Here is a 25,737-nt window from a genome sequence, read left to right as displayed (position 1 = left end):
TGCGCAGACGTGCCGTTGCTACTTACGTTTACTTCTAGATGCGAACGGGGCTCCGGAACGGATCCCGTTCATATCTAGAGGTACCACTGTAAATGTTTTGAAAAATATATTGAATTTGCCATAGTTCACCATCGCCATCTAGTGTCACATTTGCATATTGCACTTTACAGCACACTTAAAACGTTTTATTTGCAGGTGTATAGAAAACTTGCAGAGTCAGCACAGCAGAGGAACAGCCTTTTCCTAGATGTAATTTCCACAATGATGATTTCAACTATTGCTGCTCGTTACTATTATTATTTCATCCCCTTCTGCACACACGATCTGCTTGCTTAATTATGTGGAGACCCTGATTCTGGCCTTGTTGGGGGTCTGGGGTTTGAATGATGGGGTGTAAAGGTTCTCAGTGGGTAGATGGGTTGACCTTTTTTCTACCCATACCTGTTGAGAGTGTTGGGATGCTGCTGGGAGTCTGGGGCAATTGGCAGGCCTTTGGACTTGCCAGCTGGCTCCTGCCACCGGCTGGTACCCGGGCGAGCCTTCTAGCCTTGGCCGGGATGATCAGCTTCACATACCTCTGTTTCTGCCAGGATCTTGCAGCAGCCTTACACTCCTGTAAGCGCCATGGATCTGGGCCCAAAACCCTGTTGTTGGGATGCTGCCAGGGGCAATTGGCAGGCCCCCAGCTGGCTCCAGCCACCAGCCGGTAGCCGGGCGATACTCCAGTTCTCGGATCAGCATCAAAACTGTGACTCAAGCCTCAGATACCTTTAGAGACTCTGAGGACGCAAACCAGCAGAGATAAGACCTCTTTTGCATCAGAAGAGGCGGACAGAGAAATGTGTAAGCATAATGTACAGCATTTTATTCAGCGTAGTTCGGGAACAGAGGAAAACATGTCTGCTTCCCTTCGTCTCCAGCAAAACAGCAGTAACACAAAAGCTATATACAAACGGAAGTTCCCAGCAGACTATGCTGAAAGTAAACAGTCATGTGACACACAACGGTCATGCCTGTACCCTTTTAAGGTGGAACGGAACTGTATCCTAACAGAGAGTGGGTGTTCTGTTTCTGCAGGGGACCATTTTCTGTTGGTCTTTGAGGCCATAAAAGTCAGCTCTGGGGTCCACAGATCCCCTCAAAGCACTCCCATTGATTTCTAGCGCTGCTCTCCATGTTAATCCAATGCTGCATAATGCATTGACATTTTTTTGTTGTTTATTTGAAATATTTATACCCCGCTCTTTAGTGGGAAAGGCTCCCCTAGCAACTTAACAATCATCTGTAATAAGATAGTTCTCTGCCCTCAGGCATACAATCTAAAAATACATGACACATGAGGAAAAGCAGATGAGAGGGGGAAAAGCAAGCTCAGGCATCAGTTCTTCAAAGTTATAGTTCTTATAAAATGAGATGAGAATTGGCAAAGCTTTTGCTAAAATTGTTCCTGTCAGTGAGATGTCCCCTAAGAACAATCTTCAGAGGGCCATTCCATAATATGCTTTTGCTGCCAGTTAAAAATGAGGAGATTGGTTCTAAGAGAGCTGCTTGGATGTGCTTTTTCTGGACAGGAAGATGAGAAGTTTTCTGGGACTCCTTGTTTCCATTGTAATTCCTGGGAGATGAAACAGTGCAGAATATCAGAAACGCAACATGTTACCTGATAGCCGCCTCGTTTGGCAGTCAAGGAAGCCACGTCGAGTCTTTATTTAACATATATTAAAAGGGCTCCGGTTGCACCTTCAAGTCTTAACTGAAATGGTTTTGTTCCAAGAGCGGTGGATAGGCTCTCATGTGACAGTTTGCAATAAACACACTGACATAAAATGCCTCTTTATTCATAGTTCTGGAAAATTGATATGCTCAGATGAAAGTAGTCCTGGGAGCAGCATATGCTCTTAAATTAAAGGCCCAGGATGTTTATGGCATTTTAAGCCAGCCATTTAACGGATCCATAAAAGCCGTGCAGCGAAAGAGCGAAAGGGACCTTGATGTGTTGTTTTTGTGCCCAACTCGATGTTGTTTGACCTTTTCCCGACAGCGAAGGGGAGTGGGACTTCTACTGGTGCGACGTCCGCTGGCTCCAGGAGAACTTTGACCACACATATATGGATGAGCATGTGCGCATCAGCCACTTCCGCAATCACTACGAGGTGAGAGGAATTTGGTGCCTTGGTGCCAGCCGAGTTACACTAGAATGGAGTAGGGCTGGGCGGTACCCGGTTTTGAACATCGCAATATATCACCAGCTAAATATTGCAATATACATCGCAAAATAAGGATGGACAATGCAAAGTCTCGGGACGTGGGTGGCGCTGTGGGTTAAACCACAGAGCCTTGGGCTTGCCGATCAGAAGTTCGGCGGTTCGAATCCCCGCGACGTGGTGAGCTCCCGTTGCTCGGTCCCTGCTCCTGCCAACCTAGCAGTTTGAAAGCACTTCAAAGTGCAAGTAGATAAATAGGTACCACTCCGGCGGGAAGGCAAACAGTGTTTCCGTGCGCTGCTCTGGTTTCCAGAAGCGGCTTAGTCATGCTGGCCACATGACGCGGAAGCTGCACACCGGCTCCCTCGGCCAATAAAGCGAGATGAGCGCCACAACCCCAGAGTCCGCCACAAGTGGACCTAATGGTCAGGGGTCTCTTTACCTTTACCTTTATGATTTTTTTGCATAGCACACACGGACCACAATTCACAATATATCGCCAGGTCAAAAACTATGAAGCTATGAAACCATGAAACCAATATCACAATACAGACTTCAAACCGGTTTGGGTTGATGTATCGATATATCACCCAACCCTGGTTTGAATTGAAAGCAACTTTGATAACATGGTCCCCCATGGAATCAGGTTTGGGGCTCTGCTCACAACCTCTTTCTCAAAACCCATCCATTGTTCTGAGAATCAGAATGTCTTCCTTAAAAACAAGAGCAATACTAATAATAATAATGGGCGGCTCTCAACAGAATTAAAAGCACAATAAACCATCAAACATTAAAACCTTCCCTAAACAGGGCTGCCTTCAGATGTCTTCTAAAAGTCAGATAGTTGTTTATTTCCTTGACATCTGATGGGAGGGCGTTCCACAGGGAGGGTGCAACCACCAAGAAGGCCCTCTGCTGTGAGTCTGGCCTTTGGGGTTGTAGAGATGGGGGCAGCAGTGGCACCGGGGGGTGGAAAGCAGGCCGGGGCGGGACTGGCGTGTATCCTGGGGGGGCGACCAGCGCTGGCGGGCGGGGGGGGGGCAGCCGCGATGGCATCCTGCCATGATCGCGCTGCCGGGGGTGGTGCGCTCCCCCGCACTCCTCTTCCTCCTTCAGTGGGGGGCAGTGTATACTGTGTCAATTAACCATTTTATGCAAACAGCCTTGAGCTGTGCATCTTCATAAGAACATAAGAAGGGCCTGCTGGGATCAGGCCATCAGTCCACTTAGTCTCTCGGTGACCTACCCGATCCCCCAGTGGGAAGCCTGCAGAGCAACTGGAGCTCCACCCCATTGCACTGATTCGAACTGCCGACCTCACGATTGGCAGGCCCAAGAGGCTCAGTGGTTTAGACCGGAGCCACATGTGTTAAGTTGTGGGTGAACATATCAGACAACACAGGGATTCTTCAAACAGCCCTTGTTTATTCACAGGCCAGAACAGAACTGAACTGAAGGGTTCAGCCAGCCTGCTTATATAGACCTCCACTACAATGCAACAGTAACCACTTTCTGTAACTATCCAATCACTGAACGTCACTTTCAATCCTTTATATGCATATGTGGACCTGAGTGAAAACTATCCACAGTATCCCCCTGCTGGCCCAGGGTGAGAACTTCAGTACATAACACCATGCATCCCCTCTAGGCGGGGGGGGGGGGGGGAGAGGCAAGAGGCTGTAGGTGGGCTCCTCCAAGTACATTGATCGCTTATTTATTGCAACTCGCTCTACGCGGGGCTGCCCTTGAAGCTGACCCAGAAACTCCAGTGGGTGCAGAATACCGCGGCAAGACTCCTTACGGGGTCCTCGCTGCGAGATCACATTCACCCGGTGCTATACCAGCTGCACTGGCTCCCAGTGGAGTACAGGGTCAGGTTTAAGGTACTGGTTTTGCCCTTTAAAGCCCTATGCAGCCTAGGACCCATGTACCTACGGGACCGCCTCTCCTGGTATGCCCCGTGGAGGACCTTAAGGTCCACAAATGACAACATTTTGGAGGTCCCAGGTCGCAAGGTGCTTAGATTGGTCTCAACTAGGGCCAGGGCCTTTTCATCACTGGCCCCGACTTGGTGGAATGCTCTCTCCCAAGAGACCAGGGCCCTGTGGGACTTGACATCTTTCCGCAGGCCTGCAAGACAGAGCTGTTCCGCCTGGCCTTTGGTTTGGACTCAGTCTGACCCTTATGTTTCCCTCCCCTTATGGTCTTGATTTATCGGCTACTTTTAAAATGAGGCTGCATTTTAAATTGCATTTTGACCTGTATTTTATATTGGGTCCCCCCCCCCCCCGTTAGGTTTCTACTGTAATTCTACTGGTGTTAGCCGCCCTGAGCCCGGCTCTGGCCGGGAAGGGCAGGGTATAAATAACATCTATTATTATTATTATTATTATTATTATTATTATTATTATTATTAGAAGTTGACAAGGTTAGAGCAAAACCCCTTCACATTTTCAGCTCTCATTGATTTCAAAGCTGTTTCCTTTGGACACTTTTTCCCCATTTACTATTCTGAGTTGCCACAAGCCGATAAAGGATAAAGGATAGCCAATTATTAGTGATAGCTATTTCTTTTCTTATAAATTACTTACAGTACATCTGTGATAGGTGAAGGTCTGTGCATGTTTGGTAAGTCGTTCTATATAAACAGGCTACAAATTTCTCTTGCCCTTCTGTTTTCATTAGGCAGAAGGCATAAAAACATTTTTCATGCAGTGTCTGTGATCAGTGAATCATCAGTTTTGCTGAATTAATCAAACAAAGTGGTTTTAATTGGGTTTTGAATCAATGCGCAGCTAATTGTTACTGTTTTGAACTGTGCTGTGTTGCTGTCTTCCTCAATGGGCTGTTCTGAATGATGCAGTAAACAACTATTTTACTTTTGAAAGACAACTGAAGGCGGCCCTTTTTAGGGAAGTTTTTAACGTCTGATGCTGTATTGTTTTTAATATTCTGTTGGAAGCCGCCCAGAGTGGCTGGGGAAACCCAGCCAGATGGGTGGGGTATAAAAAAAAATATTATTATAATATTATTATTATTATACGGCAGGGTAGTGGGAACTGCTCTTGGGACGTGGGTGGCACTGTGAGTTAAACCATAGAGCCTAGGACTTGCTGATCAGAAGGTCGGTGGTTCGAATCCCCGCGATGGGGTGAGCTCCCGTTGCTCGGTCCCAGCTCCTGCCAACCTAGCAGTTCGAAAGCACACCAGCACAAGTAGATAAATAGGTACCACTCTGGCAGGAAGGTAAACGGCATTTCCGTGCGCTGCTCTGGTTCACCAGAAGTGGCTTAGTCATGCTGGCCACATGACCCGGAAGCTGTACGCTGGCTCCCTCGGCCAGTAAAGCGAGATGAGCGCCGCAACCCCAGAGTCGGCCACGACTGCACCTAATGGTCAGGGGTCCCTTTAGCTGTGTACCTAGTGGGAACTGGGGATGAGTTGATGGAACCAAGTGGGCAGGGACCAAAATAAGTTTGGGAACCCCTGAGCAAGATGAACAGCTAGATAAAGCAGCTCCCGTTTCACATGAGCAATTATTGAGGCTGTTTCTCTCTCTCTCTCTCTCTCTCTCTCTATATATATATATATATATATTGGAAATTTTATTTACAGCATAACATAACCCCCCCACCCCAATACATAATCCACCCTCATTAAACGTGAACATAACATACAGTAAGCATAACATACAACAATACAAACAACCAAATAAAAGACTTCCTTTATCCTGTATGTGGCCTCCTTATTTACTTCTTATAAGCTGAATAATTATTAAGATTTTTTTAATTATAACTTAAATATCCACAAAGTCTCCTGCATACATTAATCGAAACAAGTCCACGTATGTATTTTAGGGCACTGTTTTGTGAAGTATTCTCTGCATTTCCCCCATGCTTTTTGAAACTCTTGTCTAGTGTGATCTCTAACTGCCTCTGTTAATCTAGCCAGTTCAATATACTCTAACAGCTTGTCTTGCCATTCCCTTTTTGTTGGCACAATTTCTTTTCCCCAGTTTTTAGCAGTCAGGATCCTTGCCGCTCCTGTGGCATAGAGGAATATTTTCTGATCTTCTCTTGCTATACTTGTGTCCGTTATCCCTAGTAGAAAACCTTCTGTATTTTTCATAAAGTTATACTTAAACATATTTATTTTTTAAGCTTGTCATTTACTATAGTACAGTGGTACCTCTGGATGCGAATGGGATCCGTTCCGGAGCCCCGTTCGCATCCTGAAGCGAACACAACCTGCGTCTGCGTGTGCCACAATTCTCCGCTTCTTTGCATGCGCATGATGTCATTTTGAGTATCTGCGCATGTGCGAGCGGCGAGACCCGGAAGTAACGCACTCTGTTACTTCCAGGTCGCCGTGGAGCGCAACCTGAAAATATTCATCCCGAAGCATATTTAACCCGAGGTATGACTGTATAGTAAGGGACGTGGGTGGCGCTGTGGTCTAAACCACAGACCATAGGACTTGCCGATCAGAAGGTCGGCAGTTCGAATCCCCACGATGGGGTGAGCTCCCATTGCTCGGTCCCTGCTCCTGCCAACCTAACAGTTCGAAAGCACATCAAAAGTGCAAGTAGATAAATAGGTACCACTCTGGCGGGAAGGTAAATGGCATTTCTGTGTGCTGCTCTGGTTCGCCAGAAGTGGCTTAGTCATGCTGGCCACATGACCCGGAAGCTGTACGCCGGCTCCCTTGGCCCATAATCCGAGATGAGCGCCGCAACCCCAGAGTCGGCCACGACTGGACCTAATGGTCAGGGGTCCCTTTACCTTTACCTTTATGACTGTATAGTATACGAGGCTGTTTTTTCCTCATCCTTCGTGCCCCTGCAGCTGACTCGGAAGAACTACATCGTGAAGAACCTGAAGCGGTTTCGGAAGCAGCTGGAGAGGGACTCTGGGAAGCTGGAAGCCATGAAGTGCGACTTCTTCCCCAAGACCTTTGAGATGCCCTCAGAGTACCACTTGTTTGTGGAGGAGTTCCGCAAGAACCCTGGACTCACCTGGATTATGAAGCCGGTAAGAGGGCTGATGGCCGAGGGGAAGCGGGATGAGGTGGCTCCACCATTTATTTATTTTTAATCATTTTTATTGATTTTCCAATAAAAAAATCCAATTAATATATCCAATCATAATACAGGTGGCACCTTGGGATGCAAACGGTATCCATTCCGGAGCCCTGTTTGCATCCTGAATAGAACGTAAGACGCGACTGCATGTCTGTGCGTGCGCGGGTTGCGTTTTGTCACTTCCGTGCATGCACGTGACGTCATTTTGAGCATCTGCGCATGTGCAATTGGAAAACCCGGAAGTAACACGCTCCGTTACTTCCTGGTTGCCGCGGAGCGCTCAACCTGAAGCACATTCAACCTGAGGTATGAGTGTACTCCAATTAAAATAAAAAACTAAAATAAGAAAGACCAAATTATAGTCTGAATTATAATTATTTATTTTTCGGAGCTCACCACGGTCTGGATCTCTGAAGCATATCTCCACATCTAGTCCTGCCTCTCCTCATTGTTTCCATATTTTCCATATCTCAATTTTGATGCTTTATAATTCTCCGTCCCTGAGTTCATGATTCTCAATCATGTCAAACATATACTTTCATCTGTCGAATACAGCTTTATCCGCACCCTTTTTTTTGCTCTATAAGACGCACCCGACCATAAGACGCACCTAGTTTTTAGAGGAGGAAAACAAGAAAAAAAATATTCTGAATCAAATGTTGTTGAAGAGGCTTTGCTGCGCAGCAACCCCTCTTGATGTTCTGGCTTCAGCGATAGCTGCGCAGCCTGCATTTGCTCCATAAGACGCACACACATTTCCCCTTACTTTTTAGGAGGGAGAAGGTGCGTCTTATAGAGCGAAAAATACAGTATATATTTTTCCAACTGCCTTTTTATCAGCGCAGCTTCCTCTGACTCCATTCCAATCTGGGATGCTGTCCAAGTCTGTTATCTCAAGTTTAACGATGCAGCAACTCCCAATCATTAATTGCCCAAACCTTCCTTTTGAGCTTTATTGAACCAGTACCGTCCAAGTTAAATTGTTAGGCAAAACTGTTTGCAATATTACAATGTAGATTAACTGTATTCCACAAATATCAGTCATTTGGCAATTGATCAGCCTTTGGTGACCACACTCTTCCCCCTCCGGGCCCTAGAAGGGGGGCTGCTAAACACCCAGGTGGCTCCACCATTGCCCTGGCACAAATTAAACACACGCCTTCTCTGGAGGAGATTATGGCGGCGTCCACCGTGCTGCTGCTCCCCAGCTCCAGTCAGGCAGGCGAGAAAAGGCGGCCATGGCAAGGAAGGTTACAGTTCAGGCGTAGAAAGCACGCTTCGTCTGGGGGGAGCCTCCGATTTAGGGAAAGGATCTCAGGTAGGGAGGGGCATGTGGTGCTTATAATAATATAATAATAATAATTTATTATTTATACCCCGCCCATCTGACTGGGTTTCCCCAGCCACTCTGGGCGGCTTCCAACAAAATATTAAAATACAATAATCTATTAAACATTAAAAGCTTCCCTAAACAGGGCTGCCTTCAGATGTCTTCTAAAAGTCTGATACAATGGTACCTCTGTTTACGTACTTAATTCGTTCCAGAGGTCCATTCTTAACCTGAAACTGTTCTTAACCTGAAGCACCACTTTAGCTAATGGGGCCTCCCACTGCCGCCGCATGATTTCTATTCTCATCCTGTAGCAAAGTTCTTAACCCGAGGTATTATTTCTGGGTTAGCGGAGTCTGTAACCTGAAGCGTATGTAACCTGAAACTTATGTAACCCGAGGTGCCACTGTACTTGTTTTTCTCTTTGATATCTGGTGGGAGGGCGTTCCACAGGGCAGGTGCCACCACCGAGAAGGCCCTCTGCCTGGTTCCCTGTAACTTGGCTTTTCGCAGTGAGGGAACCGCCAGAAGGCCCTCGGCGCTGGACCTCAGTGTCCGGGCAGAACGATGGAGGTGGAGACGCTCCTTCAGGTATACAGAACCGAGGCCATTTAGGGCTTTAAAGGTCAGCACCAACACTTTGAATTGTGCTCAGAAACGTACTGAGAGCCAATGCAGATCTCTCAGGACTGGTGTTATGTGGTCTCTGCTCCAAATCATATGTGGGGCAGTGTTTTCAACTCTGGATGTGTGCAATGGAGGTGAGCTGACTTTGCTGTGTTCTCTTAGTCAGTTGTGGAGAAGGGGGGGTGCAGTGGGGGCGGCATGCTACGGGTGTCATCCCTGAGGGGTGTGTGTGTGACAAAATCCCCCGTGGGCAGATGGCCACTGGGTCCATAGGGACGGGACACACGGCGCCCATAGGGACGAGGGGCACCGCGGGGCCTCAGCCTCCCTACAGCTGGAGGGGGGAGGCAGTGGGCAGACAGAGGACAGGCTGGGCTATCCCTATGGGAGCCACGTGCCCCATCCCGTTCCTCCCTATGGGGGGTTCGCCCCGCCCCTATAAGCACGCCCCCAGGTGCCCGAGAGACTGCTCTTAGCTGCCGCTGCTCTTTTTTTTTTTTTTTAATAATATTTATTAAGCATTTTCAAATATGACAAAAAAAAGAAAAATGAAAAAATAGAACATCCATTCTATAATCTTATTTTCATTAACATTTTTCCAGGACTTCCCCAACCCACCCCCTTTTGTATTCCAATTCTTTCAAATAAATTCAACAAGTTCTTACCCCAAGTTTTAAACTTATTACAATTAACCCAATATTAAGAATGTTTTTCCCTCCCCTAAAATCGACCTCGCTCCCTTCCACGAGTTCCCCACTTTAGTATGCAGAACAGATTAAAATTTTAAAAATATAGAAAAAAGAATAAAGTATAATTTAACACCCTTTGGATTCCAAATTTCCCTCCCCCCTTTCCCGGTTGCGTTCCCCAATGTCCATCAATGCCTGTTGTCATCCTGGAGATCCCACATCTAGGCCGAAATCCTTCAGAAATCCACTTTGCCGTCTTTTTAAATAGTCTTTGCCATCTTTTTAAACATCTTTGGTTTCAAGCGTCCAGTCTTGGAAGAAATTCTATCTCAAAAAAGTCCATTTTTTTTTGTCCGATTCTTATTGTTCATGTTGTTCTTGTTGTTCTCTCTCCTCATTTTTCTCTAGTTTCATTTCCTGCTCTCCTGCAAAAATGTTCCAATTCCAAAAGCTTCTAAAATCTCCTACAGAGGCTTTGTTATTCAGGAACAAAACTTTACGTCAAGTCCCTTCCATTCTTCAATAGATAAGTCTATTGTCTCCTTTAGTGTAGAGACCTCTGTAGACAAAATAGTATTCCATTTCTGCAGTTTCCCAGGAGATAAAAAATCCAGTTCAAATTCCATGGCAACAATACTTGTAATGTCCCACAGCCCCTCTAGGGGGGTTATAGTTACTCAGTTTCCTTCCAGATCCACCCAACAGTCAAAGTAACTTGTTATTCCTTATTTTAAACAATTTGTATCTAATTTGTAACAAATGTAACCGGCAAAGTCCTCCTAACAAAGTTCTCTTTTTACTCTTCAGCTTTGACAGCTCCTTTGACAGCTGTCAAAGCCTCTGTTTCTCCTCTCCCGGCGCTCTCGCGGATCGCTCCCGGTCCCGGGGGGGGGGTTGCATTTTAGCTCACATCTACTTTTCTCCTCCAGCCCAATCTTATAGCTTTCCATCGTGAAATTAATAGCTTTATCAAACTTAGGTAGCACTCGATCTTAGTTGTTAAATCCTTTGCTTTAAATCCTCTACAACAGGGGGGAGGCTGACTTCCTTTTTGCACCTCCCCCACTCACTCCTAATTTAAAATTTAAAGTTTTTTCCTTTTTTAAGTCCAGTTTCCAATTACTCACGGGTTGTTCTTTTAATCCGAATTTTCAATTGAAGAAGTCAGCGCTCTCCGCCAAATGGCATGCGGCTTCGCTCGGCAGGGGAAGCGGAGGTCTCATAGCACCACCACCCCCCCCGGCACCCGCTCCGCAGCCTTTAAAAAGGCTCCTTCGCAGGCTGGGGGGGGCGCAAACGGTGCCCGCCGAGTCACCATGCCCATGGGTTTCAGCACCCATGGTTTTTGAGGGTCCCCGCGACGCCGACGCGGTAGGACCCAGCCCCTGCCGAGCAGGCTCCCTCCGGAGCTCGGAGGGAGTCCGCCATTCGGCGATGGCGCCAACCCGGAAGTCTAGCTGCCGCTGCTCTTATCTCAGGAACGTTGCACCCAAGCAGGGCCCACCCATGCAAACCTAATTTCTCCTAATATACACAGCTTTGCATGCAATAATTTTACCCAATGTTCAGTTTTAGAAAGCAGAAAGCAATGCATTTTTCTATGCTATTTTCACTAGTACAGTGGTACTTCGGGTTAAATACTTAATTCGTTCCGGAGGTCTGTTCTTAACCTGAAACTGTTCTTAACCTGAAGCACCACTTTAGCTAGTGGGGCCTCCTGCTGCCGCCACGCCTCCAGAGCCCGATTTCTGTTCTCATCCTGAAGCAAAGTTCTTAATCCGAGGTACTATTTCTGGGTTAGCGGAGTCTGTAACCAGAAGCATCTGTAACCTGAAGCGTATGTAACCCGAGGTACCACTGTATCTGCATTTGTACTGGCACTTTGCCCACGTTTTGAACGCTTGCATGCATTATCCGGCACTGCAAAATTTCAACTCCAAGGGATGGCTGCGAATATTGTTTGAATATTGTTTCGGAAAATGTAAACCAGGTGGGTTTTAAATGAGAGCTGACTTGAATTTCTCTCTCTCTCTGTGTGTGTGTGTGTGTGTGTTTGTACGTAGATATATATAATAAATGAAACACTCCGAATTTTCTTCAACGGGTCTCTGTCGCCTTCCATCCCCCGGAGCTCTGATTGCCCCTTTCGGAGACCTTAAGAGAAACAAGCTTTTCCTGGATGTAATAATTGATTCTGCTCACTCGCTTCCCCAAGGGAGCGTGTGTGTGTGTGGGGGGGGAGATCTGCCTCTTTGGGAGGCCAGCAAAGAAGCCAAGAGAAGGCAAGGCAAGGCATGCTGTTGCTGCCAGATGATGAGAGACGTTTTAGCATCATGAATACGGCACCGCCGTGCATAATTACCTCCACACCCATCTGCGAGGCTCGCAGTGGGGCAGGTCGTTTGCCGGGCCGATAAAAGCTGGCACCAGCCGCTTTTCGCCTCCCGCCTGCGAACGAGGGACAGGCCTCCGAGTGGGGGAATGGGAGGCAATTATGCAAACGAGCGCGTGAATTACTGCCAGGAGGATAACAGCCAGCGATTATCTAAGTCTACAAATGATAATTTGTGTTAATTGCCAGCAAGAAACCTTGCATTAAGCTGATTTGGACCCACATCCTCAATTAACATTGGGGAGGGAAAAGCAGGATACGCTGAACGAGACTGTATTAAAAAGGTTGCAATTACCAACGTTGCGCCGACAAGTGGAAGGACGCGGGTTGAAGAAGGCTCTGGAGGTGGAGGCAGGAGTTCAGTTCTCCTCAGGTTCTGGTTAACAGATACATTTTTTACTACCCTCTCCCTTTCGCAGGGGGAGAGGAAAATTAAGTTAAAAGTCAATATTCGCTTAAATACCTCGTTCACGCTGCGTATTCTAGAAAGGCCTTGGAATAGCAGGTGAAGTTGGTGCTTCCTCAGTGGGGTTGGGTTTGAGTGGTGCCTAATGAGAAGGATCTGGGAGTTCTGTGCTGCAAATTCTGCGAGCTGAAACCCGAAGTTTTATGCCTGCGATGTATCAAGCCGGAATATCTCACTGTCGCTTCATCGTTAGAGAATGGGATGCAGAAGAGCAGAGCAGATGGAGATGCAAAAGAGAGCTTTTGTAGTGTTGGCAGCCCTGGGATCTAGGAAAGAATTAGGCAAAGGGTCTGGAACAGAAAGAGGGTCTGGAAGAGAAGGACTGGAACAAGGAGCAGCCAACCTGCTCACTTCGCTAGCCAACCTGGTTGCTAACCCAGTGGCCGGCTTATCCGGTGTCAGCAGCGAGCCAGCAGTAAATCACACCCAGCAAGTTGGAGTTAACTCTTAATTAGCAAAAACGCAATCAACACAGGAGTGCCTAATGAGCACAGTAACTCACTCCAATAGGTCTTGCCCCCATGAAACAGTTGCTCAGACTGAAGGTCCCCACCTCCCCAAGTCCCCACCTCTCCAGGGTTTTCCCCAAACAATCTGAGACCGTGTGTGATGGCCTGGGAACCGGATTCAGAGGCTGAACCTGAGGAATCCCAGCCTGCACAGGAGTCCCCGCCTCCAGGACCAGCTGAGCCGGGGCAGGGGCTTGAACCTGAAGGGCCCTCACCTGTGCCGGATTCTCAGGAGCAGACACCAGCTGAATCCACTCTGGCTCCTGAGGTGATGGAGGACCCATTGCCTGCAGGTGCTCCACTCTCAGCACCGTCAGAGGAAGCTGAGGTTGCCTCTGGGTCCAGTAACCCTCCAGCCTCTCCTGAGCTGCAGAGGCTCAGGGCAGAGAGGTGGAGGGAACTAAGTTCCTGCAGGAAGAGTGCTCGCCTCCAGGCCAGGAGAGGCGAGTCATCAGAGGATCGGGGCCACCCTATGCCTCAGGGCACATAAAAGCCAGCCAGCCAGCCCCAGTCCCAGGTTGCGGAAGCAACATTGTTGGTAACCTGTTCCTGCCGGCACCCTGTCCTGCTCTTCTGCCAGAGTTCCTGACCACACCTGACTCCTTGCCTTGGACCCTGCTTCGCCCTAGACGGACAGCCTCCATACCACACCCTTGACCTTGGATTGGACTCTGACCACGCCACACGGTAACCCCCCGGGACCAGCAGCACACTGCGCCTGCATGAAGCTAACTTTTCCTTCGCCCTCTTCATGCCTCTTCTGGTTCTGGGTGCAGGGCAGTCTTAAACACATGCGGCGCCGGGGTGCAAAGATCCGCCCAGCACCTCCCCCCCCCCCCAGATTGCACAGTCCCAGGCGCACAGGAGGGCGGAGATGGCTGGCCACCTCAGCGTCTTGCTGGCTCGTTTGCCCCTGAACTCGTGGCACAGAGCCGCCCGCAGCAGAAGAGCCCCCCACGGCACTCCGACTGACAGGTGGGCTCTTCCACGGACTCAACTCTTGGGCCCCGGACTCTTGGCCTGGCGCCCCTGAGAACCTGGAGCCCGGGTGCCCCTAGCGCCTATGGGTAAGACGGCCCTGTCTGGGAGACCGGTGGGGGGCTTGTCGCAGCAAGAGTGGGAGAGACCCACCTGTGCGTCTTCACCAGCCTGACCCATCTCTGTCTCTTGGCCTCTCTCCTGCTTTAGCTTCTGCCTCTGAGTCTGAACTTCTGTCTGCCACAGACTCTCCCCACTCACTAAGCCCTGTTGCCTCTTCAGCTTATGACACCTCCTTCTCCCAGTCTTCTCCTTCTCCGTTGTCCCACCAAGACTCCCCAGACTCTGGGCTTTATGTCAGGAGTTCAGCCTACACTCGAGTAGGACCCTGGCAGAGACACATGCCCGACTTGCATGTTCTCTCCCTCCTGGTCTTTCATTCGGGAGCTTCAAAGGTTTTCTTCTGCCCGAACATCACAGCGACTGATGCCAACCGACACCGGCACACTTAGGGATCCGCAGAGTTTGCGCACCTTGCGTGACAGACCTCAGCAACTCTGCATTTTGGCTAATCAACTTTATTTACATATAAACCCACACGGAGCACTGCAACATGGCTCCCTCTCTCTCTAGCATCAGACAGCAAAGAGAAAAAGAACAAAGGGCAATAGTCCCATTTCACAGAACACAGTAACACAAACATCCTGTCTTCATCACTTCCCACTCTGTGGAGTCAAAACATACATCGTCATGTGAAAGACAAAAATCCCATGACTGCAATCACAGAGCAGGAATTCTAATACTTTCTTCCCCTGGGGTTTCCCCATCTAGTTCCTCCCACCATTCCTCGGCATCCAATCAGCCCATGGCATCTGGGATCTCTAGGATGGGGGGGGGGGCAGATACAAATGCAGATACAGGCTCCAGTAATAATAATAATAATAATAATAATAATAATAATAATAATAATAATTTATTTATACCCCACCCATCTGGCTGGGCTTCCCCAGCCACTCTGGGCGGCTTCCAACAAAATATTAAAATAGTGTAATTAGACCCGTATCGTTAAAGCTATGATTTTCCCAGTACAGTGGTACCTCGGGTTACATATGCTTCAGGCTCCAGGCGCTTCAGGTTACAGACTCCGCTAACCCAGAAATAATACCTCAGGTTAAGAACTTTGCTTCAGGATGAGAACAGAAATCATGCTCCGGCGGCGCGGCGGCAGCAGGAGGCCCCATTAGCTAAAGTGGTGCTTCAGGTTAAGAACAGTTTCAGGTTAAGAACGGAGCTCCAGAACGAATTAAGTACTTAACCCGAGGTACCACTGTAGTGATGTATGGAAGTGAGAACTGGACCATAAAGAAGGCTGATCGCCGAAGAATTGATGCTTTTGAATTCTGGTGCTGGAGGAGACTCTTGAGAGTCCCATGGACTGCAAGAAGATCAAACCTCTCCATTCTGAAGGAAATCAGCCCTGAGTGCTCCCTGGAAGGACAGATCCTGAAGCTGAGGCTCCAATACTCTGGCCACCTCATGAGAAGAGAAGAATCCCTGGAAAAGACCCTGATGTTGGGAAAGATGGAGGGCACAAGGAGAAGGGGACGACAGAGGAGGAGATGGTGGGACAGTGTTCTGGAAGCTACGAAGATGAATCTGACCAAACTGCGGGAGGCAGCGGAAGACAGGAGTGCCTGGCGTGCTCTGGTCCAGGGGGTCACGAAGAGTCGGACATGACTAAACGACTAAACAATACATCAAACATTGAAAGCTTCCCTAAACAGTAATGAATACTGCAGTAGATAGCACAGTGCTCTGCAGTGACAGTCCAGCCCAGAGCGCATGAGCCACCTTCCTTTGCTGGCTAGCACCTGTCAATCATCTTCCAGGCCCCCAAAGTCTGACCATCTTGGCACGGAAGGCTCCATGCCATGCTCTGTTCTGATTTAAGCAGCTGCCACTTAAACGAGGGGTGGGAGGTGGGGAGAATCTCATGAAAAGAGCAGGCAATAAAAATATTTCTTTCTTTGCCTTACAAAATGTTCCGCTTGGGGGGGCGGGGGAATACACAGGCCTTAAAACTAGGAAGGTAATATACGAGACTGAGACAGGGACGTTTTAACAGCCCAATATCTCACTTCCTGCGAGGCTCGGAAAGCTTGCTTTATCACCTGGGGGAGCTGGGATTCCGGGATTTCAGAGCTGGTTTCGAAGAGGACACGGCCCCAGAAATCCAGGGGGGCTGTGTGTGGCTTTAGATGATTCCATACGCAGCCAGGGGCTCAGGTGGTAAGGATCAGGCCACCCACTTACAGGATTGGCCACTGACATGCAAGGAGCCTGAGAGTTTCATGTACAGTGGTACCTCGGGTTACAGATGCTTCAGGTTACAGACTCCACTAACCCAGAAATAGTACCTCGGGTTAAGAACTTTGCTTTAGGATAAGAACAGAAATTGGGTGGCGATGGCCGCTAGCTTAGATGGCTTTAAAATAGGAGTAGACAAATTGATGGGTGGCTCACAGCCATGATAATAATAATAATAATAATAATAATAATAATAATAATAATAATAATTTTATTTATATCCTGCCCTCCCCAGCCAAAGCCGGGCTCAGAGCGGCTAACAACAATAAAAGTAACACAGCACTCTAAAATCAATTCATTCTAAAATCAATTCAAAATCAAATTAATGGCAACCATTGGGCAAGAGTTCTGTGAGGATTACCAAAGGAGGGGGTCAGGCTGTGCCCTGGCCAAAGGCCTGGTGGAACAGCTCTGTCTTGCTGGCCCTGTGGAAAGATGTCAAGTCCCACAGGACCCTAGTCTCTTGTGACAGAGAGTTCCACCAGATCGGGGCCATGGCCGAAAAAGCCCTGGCTCTGATACAAGTAAAAATTCAAGATTGTAATAACTTAAAAATAAGATTTGGGTAGCGTAAAGAGGGAAAGAAATTGTTGAATCAATAATTTGATTTGGAATACAAAAAAGGGAGGTATGAGGAGGTCCGAGAAACAAGTTAATGAAAAATAATGTGATGGAAAGGTTGACTGTTTTTAACAATTTTTATTTTGTATTTTTTCTTTTTTCCTTTTTCTTTTCTGTAATGTAAAAACCTTAATAAAAATTTTATTAAAAAAAAGAAAAAAGAAAAAAAGAAAAAGCCCTGGCTCTGGTTGAGGCCAACCTAAGCTCCCTGTGGCCCGGGACCTCCAAGATGTTTTTGTTTGAAGACCGTAAGGTCCTCCGTGGGACATACCAGGAGAGACAGTCCCGTAGGTACGAGGGTCCTAGGCCGTGAAGGGCTTTAAAGGTTAAGACCAGCACCTTAAACCTGATCCTGTACTCCACCGGGAGCCAGTGCAGCTGGTATAGCACCGGGTGAATGTGATCCCGCGGCGAAGACCCCGTAAGGAGTCTCGCCACGGCATTCTGCACCCGCTGGAGTTTCTGGGTCAGTCTCAAGGGCAGCCCCACGTAGAGTGGAACTTCAACGTACAGAATCAATTCCTACCTCCAAGGTGGTTTTCTCATCAGCATGGGCTGAAAGGGTAACTTTAGCAGCCCTTGATTAACAACCAAAACATCTGTGGGGGTGGAAGCAGTCCCATTTAAAACTCCCCCCCCCCAATACTTGCAAGAGCAAGGGAAACTTTTTCCCTGCGCCGCTGGAGAGACAGGCTGCATAGCAACATGCAGAACCATAAAGATTTTACCAGCTCTCCTCTGGGATGGCCAGCATAACTCACCCGTGGCACCACCACTCATGAGTAATGCCACCATCCCAAATTTGTGCCCGTAAAACCTTTATATCATGGCACACCATCAAGCATTCCCTTTTATATTGCTAAATAAAATAGCATCGTCAGCTTTAGAAACACAGCAGGGAGGAGGCGGCGAGCCGTTCCGCTGAGCTGCAGCTGGAAAATTTGTGGGTGGCTGGTTTTAAGACAAACCGGGCGCCTCTTTGTAGCCTTCCTCCCAAACGACTTAAGGCTTTTCACAATATCTTAATTGTTGGGGCCCAGAAAGTGCCTGTTATGTGATAAGGGACACAGGGGCCCCCTAAGCTGAAGTGTGATTCCCTCCCCATAGCAAGAAATGGATTCAGATTCTGCACTAAAACTCAGACAAACGAAAAACCTCCTTTTCAAATGGTTCAATTCGGTCATGTATATCTACACGCTTATTTTGCAGAAAATAACTTTATAGTGTTATTTTCTTCCACAGGCAATGTTTGCAGCTTTTCATGGGCAGTGTTAGCAAAGGGACCGTAGTAATATTTATCACGTCTGCATTCCATCTCTTCTCCAGGGAGCTCAAGGCAAAGTGCATGAGGTTATGCCATTTTTTCCTTAACAAGAAACCTGTAAACGCTGAGGGATGATGACTGGCTAGGGGTCACCCAGCAAGTGGCTTTGGATTCTGAACCCTGAACAGCCAAGTTAGCCAAATAATTGTAGGATAAAAGGTAAAGGGACCCGTGACCATTAGGTCCAGTCATGACTGACTCTGGGGTTGCGGAGCTCATCTCGCTTTACTGGTGTACAGCTTCTGGGTCATGTGGCCAGCATGACTAAACCAGAGCAGTGCACGGAAACGCCGTTTACCTTCCCGCCGGAGCGGTACCTATTTATCTACTTGCACTTTGACGTGCTTTCGAGCTGCTAGGTTGGCAGGAGCAGGGACCGAGCAACGGGAGCTCACCCCGTCGCGGGGATTCGAACCGCCGACTGGCAAGTCCTAGGCTCTGTGGTTTAACCCACAGCGCCACCCTCGTTCCCCAGTTGTGGGATAAAAAGATGCAAAATGATCAGCTTCCGATATTGGCTTAACTGGGGCAGGTTTTCAGAATCCGTTTCCTCTTGGTACGTCATGTGGATTGCTTTGGAGTAGAATGTATTGAGAAAGTTGTCGTTTTATTTCTCTGCGAAGGGCAGAGTGCAAAACAGTCACTTCGCAGCTTCCTTTTTTTGCAGGCCGAGAGAGAGGAAAACGCCGGGCGGACGAAGGGGTAGTAACATTTTCCCTCTCTTTTGCAGGTTGCCCGGTCTCAAGGGAGAGGCATTTTTCTCTTCCGGAAGCTCAAGGATGTAATTGATTGGAGGAAGGTGAGATGCCTCCTTCTTCTCACCTCTCAGGAAGGGATTAGTTGGGAACAGCCTACCATACAGTTTTGCCCGGTGAGCAGCACCTTTGCATCAGCTGCTTAGGGGTTGGGGCCACATATATTTCTTCCTGCCCTCTACTGTTTAGGGTGGCTTGTGTATGGAGATCAGGGTGACCCTGGAGGCTTCTGGTTTCTTTGAGCCCTGGGAGATTTTCAGATGTAACTGTTACGAAAAGGAGCAATGCAGCAGCGAGCTGCAGCTGGCTGGAAAAGCCAAACAGGATGTTGATGTTTGTGACTGTACCGTGGGAGCAAAGGGACAGCCTATTCACTGTACTGAGCACCGGATGTTAGCTCAGTGTGTCACCTGATCTGTACTGGAAGTACAGGGGTGGAGTTTTATCTCTCTGCTGTTGTTGTTTGAAGAGTACGGATGTGTTTCTCTGTACTGCTGCATAGACAGAAATAAAGGCATGTAAATACATTTCTGTCTGTCTCTTCCCCCCTCCTGGGGAAGACAGGGAGGAGGGAAGAGTGGTGTGTTCTTCTCACGTTTGAAGAGGATCGCCGATAGAGACCCCGCCTGTCTCCTGCCGCGAGTCGCTGACAGGGAGGTCAACAAGTAATCTGAGCCGGGTGCCTGGAGAATGGCACATTCCTCTGACTAGGCTCGAAGATTACAACAGTAACTTGGCTCACACCAGAAAAACACAAGAGCTCTGGTATGATGGGTGGGCTGACAATAATACTATTTATTCTGGACAGCACACCCAGAATCTTACTTGGGTTTAAAACCAACCAGACAAGCAGAATCTTCTAATTGCCATGATGTGCAGCTGCACACTTTGGTCCTTTTTGTTGGTTTTTGTAATTTGGTTAAAATATAAAAGGAGAAATCCCTGAATGCCTAGATCCAGGTTTGGGGCAAATATTCTTTGGTGAGAGAGCTGCAGCAGAGATTTAAAATCGCAAGCCATGCAGCAAAGTGAAATGTGGAAACATAGGCTGTTAGACCTTTAAAACATTCCCTTGTAAGCTGCTTCCAAGTTTCCCACTTCCTTCAGCATTGAAAGAGACCATGTTTGGTAAGTTAAAAATGGTTTACTTACAAACTCTTTAAAGGTCAGGTTCATGTGCTTTTCCATACAGCAGCAAGAAAAGGCACGTAGTACAACTTAGTTTCAAAAAGTGGTAAATGTTTCTAAATCATTTTTACTGAAACACAAATATGGATTACTAAAGCCACACTGTCTGAACTTGGAGCATCCAGCTTAGACATTCTTATTGGTCAGGTTCATATGGTGGAAAATAAGAAGAACCATCTTTGTTTCCTGAGAATGCCTCTAGGCATGCCCTGATATAGTCTGGGGAAACAGAGATGGCAGCTGAAGGTCAGGGCTTAGAGTAGCCACACAAAACTGCCTGCCTGGTAAATAACATTTATTTCAAAATTAGGGAGGGTTAAGGGGGCTTGCTGGTGCTGGGGGAGTTGTCTAGGGGTGCCCTGGTGTGTTGGATTAGGGAGCCCAGATTTAGGTGTTTGGGGTCTCCCTCTTATTCAGACCAAAGCTATCTCCATATTTGGCTTTTGAAACGAATTTTCCTCCAGGTCTAGAATCCTAACAACGTTAGGTGGGATATACCTCCTGCTATATCAGATTTACCAAATGTGATGTTCCCCAGATGTTTTGGCCAACAACCCCCATCACCCCTGACCATCGGCCTTGCTGGCTGGAGTTGTAATCCAAAGCATATTTTGGGCAGCCTGTTACTGCCATTGTTCCTCTTATTGTTGCATCTGTTAGTCGCTTTATACAAAAATGAAATGTCACGGAAACAAAATGCAATCAGAAACAAATGGACTTTGGTGATTCAGCTTCTGGCTCCTCTTTACAGCCCACTGAGGCCTGGGTGTCTGGGTCGACGTGTGAGAGGCAATTTGGTCTAAACGCCATTCTGGACCTTCCTGCGTCTCCGTATTTCTCTGCTTTGTACAATAGCAGGCAAGCAGCCCTGAGCGAAGGCGAAAACACTTCCCATATTTAAGACTGAATCTGACCTCAGGGGAAATGTCCTTCCCAGGCCCCCAGTGTATATGCCGACCTGACCCCACAGGTAGACAAGAGCAAAGGTAAAGGTGAAGGGACCCCTGACCATTAAGTCCAGTCGAGGATTACTCTGGGGTTGTGGTGCTCATCTCGCTTTACTGGCAGAGGGAGCCGGCGTACAGCTTCCGGGTCATGTGGCCAGCATGACTAAGCCGCTTCTGGCGAACCAGAGCAGTGCACGGAAACGCCGTTTACCTTCCCACTGGAGTGGTACCTATTTATCTACTTGCACTTTGACGTGCTTTCGAACTGCTAGGTTGGCAGGAGCAGGGACCGAGCAATGGGAGCTCACCCTGTCGCAGGGTTTCGAACCGCTGACCTTCTGATAGGCAAGTCCTAGGCTCTGTGGTTAAACCCGCAGGAGAATGTTAAACAGTGCTTCCATTCTTTCTGACCTAAGCAAGTCACCCGATCTCCTTCACAGGACGGTGTCCGCGTGGATGACCAGAAAGATGAAATTCCGGTAGAGAATTACGTAGCGCAGCGCTACATCGAGAACCCGTATTTAGTCGGTGGTGAGTTGTCTGCTTATCAGCCCAGAATATGTGTGCACACACAGACACACAATCCTGCGCCTCCGTCCCAAATTTGGAGTGAATTTCCCTGACCGCCAGAGTCTCATTAATAAGGTGGGGCACATGCACACGCAGCCCCCTTTCTGGGATAGGCTGCCCAATGGAGATTGTATTCCCTACATCAGACTTAAGATGACCATTTGTACTAGTCTAAATGTACATTTCCATGTGGCATGAATGGTTAGTTCCCACTCTTGCCCTCTGCATGTAGATCAGCAGATAACTTGTCTCTTTGGGAAGTCAGAGAGAAACTCTAATTCCCACTAGTTCCAGCTGCCTGCAATTGATACTGTATGCTCCGTCGGAGGTGAATGATGTTTGCGGCTCGCTCAGTAAACTATCCAGTGATTTGTTCTGTAGCGGATAAGGCACTTCTATTGTTTCTGATTGACTTTGACTTTTCTACAAGTATCTGTTTCTGTGGTTTTTGTTGCTTAACCGTGACAGCTATTGGTAGCAATTACACAGCCTTGAGCAATAAAACCTTCAGTTCCTCTGTTTACCTTTCAGCCGCTTCGCTGATGAGGCTGAAACATCCCAGCAGGGCTTTGGGTTTCCATGTTTCAATTCTTTCATCTATCATCATCATCATCATGGTCCTTTACAACCCTAAAATTCTATGTATGATTCTATGCTATAAATATTCACACAGGTCCTGCTTTAAAAACGTTTGCTATGAGAAAATTCACTTATCCAAACACAATGAGTTAGTACCCAAACCTCGCTATACACACTGCAGATTCAGATATTCAGACAGAGAGCATTTTTACTTTCTCGTTTGCCTTTTGCTGGTTGACTGAAGAACAGGGTAGGAAGGGAGTGGCGAGAGCAATTTTTTCCTGGGTTTTCCTCTCTCTTTTTGCCCTTTGGAGGTCAACATTCTGTGCTTGGGAACGCATTAGAAATCTCCCCATAGGAATCAGTGAAAATCCTCAATTTGTTATGTGAACACTCACCTAACGGATGATATCCAGGGAACACATTCTGTTCTGTAAGTGGAACCTGCATGTACATAATAGTCCTTACATAAGCAAAAAAGACAGTTTGCTGCCCCAAGGTGCTTCCAGTCTAAGAGTACCTCCAGACTGGGAGTACAGGTGTATTCTGCAACATGTCAACAATAAGAGTGTACTGGTGGTGGATGTGTACCAGACCACCCACACAACCCTCTCAGGTGTTCTGCAATGCTTCCCCAGTGCTGCATTAGTGCTGGCTGGAGGAGCACTATTGTGATAGTAAAGGTAAAGGGACCCCTGACCATTAGGTCCAGTCGTGGCCGGCTCTGGGGCTACGACGCTCATCTCGCTTTATTGGCCGAGGGAGCCAGTGTGCAGCTTCCGGGTCATGTGGCCAGCATGACTAAGCCGCTTCTGGCGAACCAGAGCAGCACATGGAAATGCCGTTTACCTTCCCGCCGGAGCGGTACCTATTTATCTACTTGCACTTTGATGTGCCTTTGAACTGCTAGCTTGGCAGGAGCAGGGACAGAACAACAGGAGCTCACCCCATTGTGAGGATTTGAACCGCCGACCTTCTGATCAGCAAGTCCTAGGCTCTGTGGTTTAACCCACAGCGCCACCCGCGTCCCAGCACAACAAAAGTGGACAACCCACCCACCCTGGAATATTTGTGGTATAAAAGTTACAAGACTTCAGGAGGAAGTTACGGGGCAAGCGCTGATTGGAAGTGAAGCACTTTGTTTGCCCCCCAAACCTTTGCAGACACAAACAGTATCGAACATGGGAGTGTGTATAACCGCCCTGATGCCATCAGGAGCACAAATCACCATGAATGCCCAAACGAAAGGACACATGGAGAGATCTAGCACAAATGCAATGCCATCCTACAGTCCTGAGAATGAGGAATAAATAGCATAGGGGGGCAGTAATTCATAAAGCTATTTCTCTTGGGTTCACAGGGCGGAAGTTTGACTTGAGAGTGTACGTCCTAGTCATGTCGGTGAGTGAACAGGCCGTCGCCCCTGCAATGCCTAGTCCGTCCCTTGAATTGATGCGATAGCCAGCTAGGAGGGACTTATACCCGAAGGAGCGTCTCCACCCCCATTATTCTGCCCGGATGCTGAGGTCCAGTGCCGAGGGCCTTCTGGCGGTTCCCTCATTGCAAGAAGCCAAGTTACAGGGAACCAGGCAGAGGGCCTTCTTGGTGGTGGCACCCGCCCTGTGGAATGCCCTTCCACCAGATGTCAAAGAGAACAACAACTACCTAACATTTAGAAGACATCTGAAGGCAGCCCTGTTCAGGGAAGTTTTTTATGGGTGACATTTTGATGTGTTTTTGGTCTTTGTTGGAAGCCGCCCAGAGTGGCTGGGGAACAAAGAATAAATTTTTATTGTTGTTGTTGTTGCTGCTGCTGCTGCTCACCACCGCTTTCTCTTCCTCCCAGTATATCCCACTCAAAGCCTGGCTTTACCGCGATGGCTTTGCTCGCTTCTCCAACACCCGCTTCACCCTGAACACCATCGATGACCACTGTATCCTGACCTGTCTGCACATTGCATGAGCTGCTTCAGGACGGAACAACTTTTTGTCAGCTGTTGGGGGGGCATTTGCAACAAGATGCCTGTGTGCTTGGTGCAGGAAGACTTCAGAGCCCACTCACGCTGAGCAGGTCTGGCAACCAAGGTCAGCAGCCTTGCCTGAAGTCCCTGGCAGATCAAGGCAGCTGCAAGCACTGAAAGAGCGTTTTCAGACCATTTTAGGACCACTGAGGACCACCGTATGTGATGCTAAATGCATCACTGCTTAGGAAGCTACTTCATATCTGTTTCTATATGTTCTATTTATTGCGTTTATGCAATATGCCTTTTATGTGGGAGGAAAATATTAATCCCTGTGACCCACGTGTGTGGGGTGAATTGGCAGAGTGCCTGGATTCAAAATGCAGGGCTAAACTCACACTCCAGCAGGAAAGAGACCTCACTAGCAGAGTTTAAACACACAAAAGTCAAGCAGCAATATAGCGTTAGGAAGGGCGGTTGTTAGAACTTTTTAGTCTGCATGCGAACAGCGCCTCTCTCTTTCTACTGCGTTTGCAATGAACAGACCACACACTGTTAAGTAAGTTTAAAATTATTTACTTACAAAACATTCCGTAGGTCAGATTCATGCATTTATTCAAGCAGCAGCAAAGAGAACACAGGCAGAATAATCTTGGGTAGAAAACGGAAAGATAGTGCCAAACACGTCCTCTAAGCTTGGCACTTGCTTAGGCATGTCTTCCTTGGTCAGTCACATGATGCAGAGAGAGTGAGGGAACATGAAGAGAAGGCTTCACTTCCTCCCTCACTGGAGAGGAGTGGGCATGACCTACGTAGCTGAGTCTAGGAATTTAACTCTGTGATCTTAACCCATTCAGTCACTAAGACTGGATCTACACACAAGAAAAACCCGCTATAAATAAGTCATAAATTAAATTGTTATAACGAAAGGAAAAAAAAACTGTATGTAAAATCACATAGACAAAGTTTTGTGCTCTACATCGCCATCTGGTGTCGCATGTTTATAACAAAGTTCTAGCGTTACAACATGGCTGATGTAGCTGAGTCCTAACTTTTTCCCCAAGGAGTTCAAGCTGGCATGCATGGTGCTCCCTCTCCCCATTTAATCCCCATGGCAACCCCGTGGGCAGGAGGATAGATGAACTGAGTA

The 25,737-nt window shown here is 47.8% G+C and overlaps 1 protein-coding gene across 3 annotated transcripts in view; it reads left to right on the top strand.

Annotated features, from left to right (window-relative positions):
* Positions 1–25,737, top strand: part of TTLL9 (tubulin tyrosine ligase like 9) — a 64,531-nt gene that overhangs the window by 20,447 nt on the left and 18,347 nt on the right. For 2 of the 3 annotated variants that reach the window (XM_079979619.1, XM_079979617.1), the window contains exons 4-9: positions 2,042–2,153; positions 7,049–7,234; positions 19,318–19,458; positions 21,918–22,008; positions 23,987–24,027; positions 24,473–24,560. In XM_079979619.1, the coding sequence (XP_079835745.1) occupies positions 2,042–2,153; positions 7,049–7,234; positions 19,318–19,458; positions 21,918–22,008; positions 23,987–24,027; positions 24,473–24,560 (659 nt within the window). The remainder of the gene's footprint in view (positions 1–2,041; positions 2,154–7,048; positions 7,235–19,317; positions 19,459–21,917; positions 22,009–23,986; positions 24,028–24,472; positions 24,561–25,737) is intronic. The other variant, XM_079979618.1, reaches the window with a different exon arrangement.

The sequence above is a fragment of the Podarcis cretensis genome (assembly GCF_951804945.1).
Source record: "Podarcis cretensis genome assembly, chromosome: 6".
Taxonomy (NCBI): domain Eukaryota; kingdom Metazoa; phylum Chordata; class Lepidosauria; order Squamata; family Lacertidae; genus Podarcis; species Podarcis cretensis.
The sequence above is the reverse complement of the archived record's forward strand: the minus strand, read 5'-3'. Positions and strand labels throughout refer to the sequence as shown.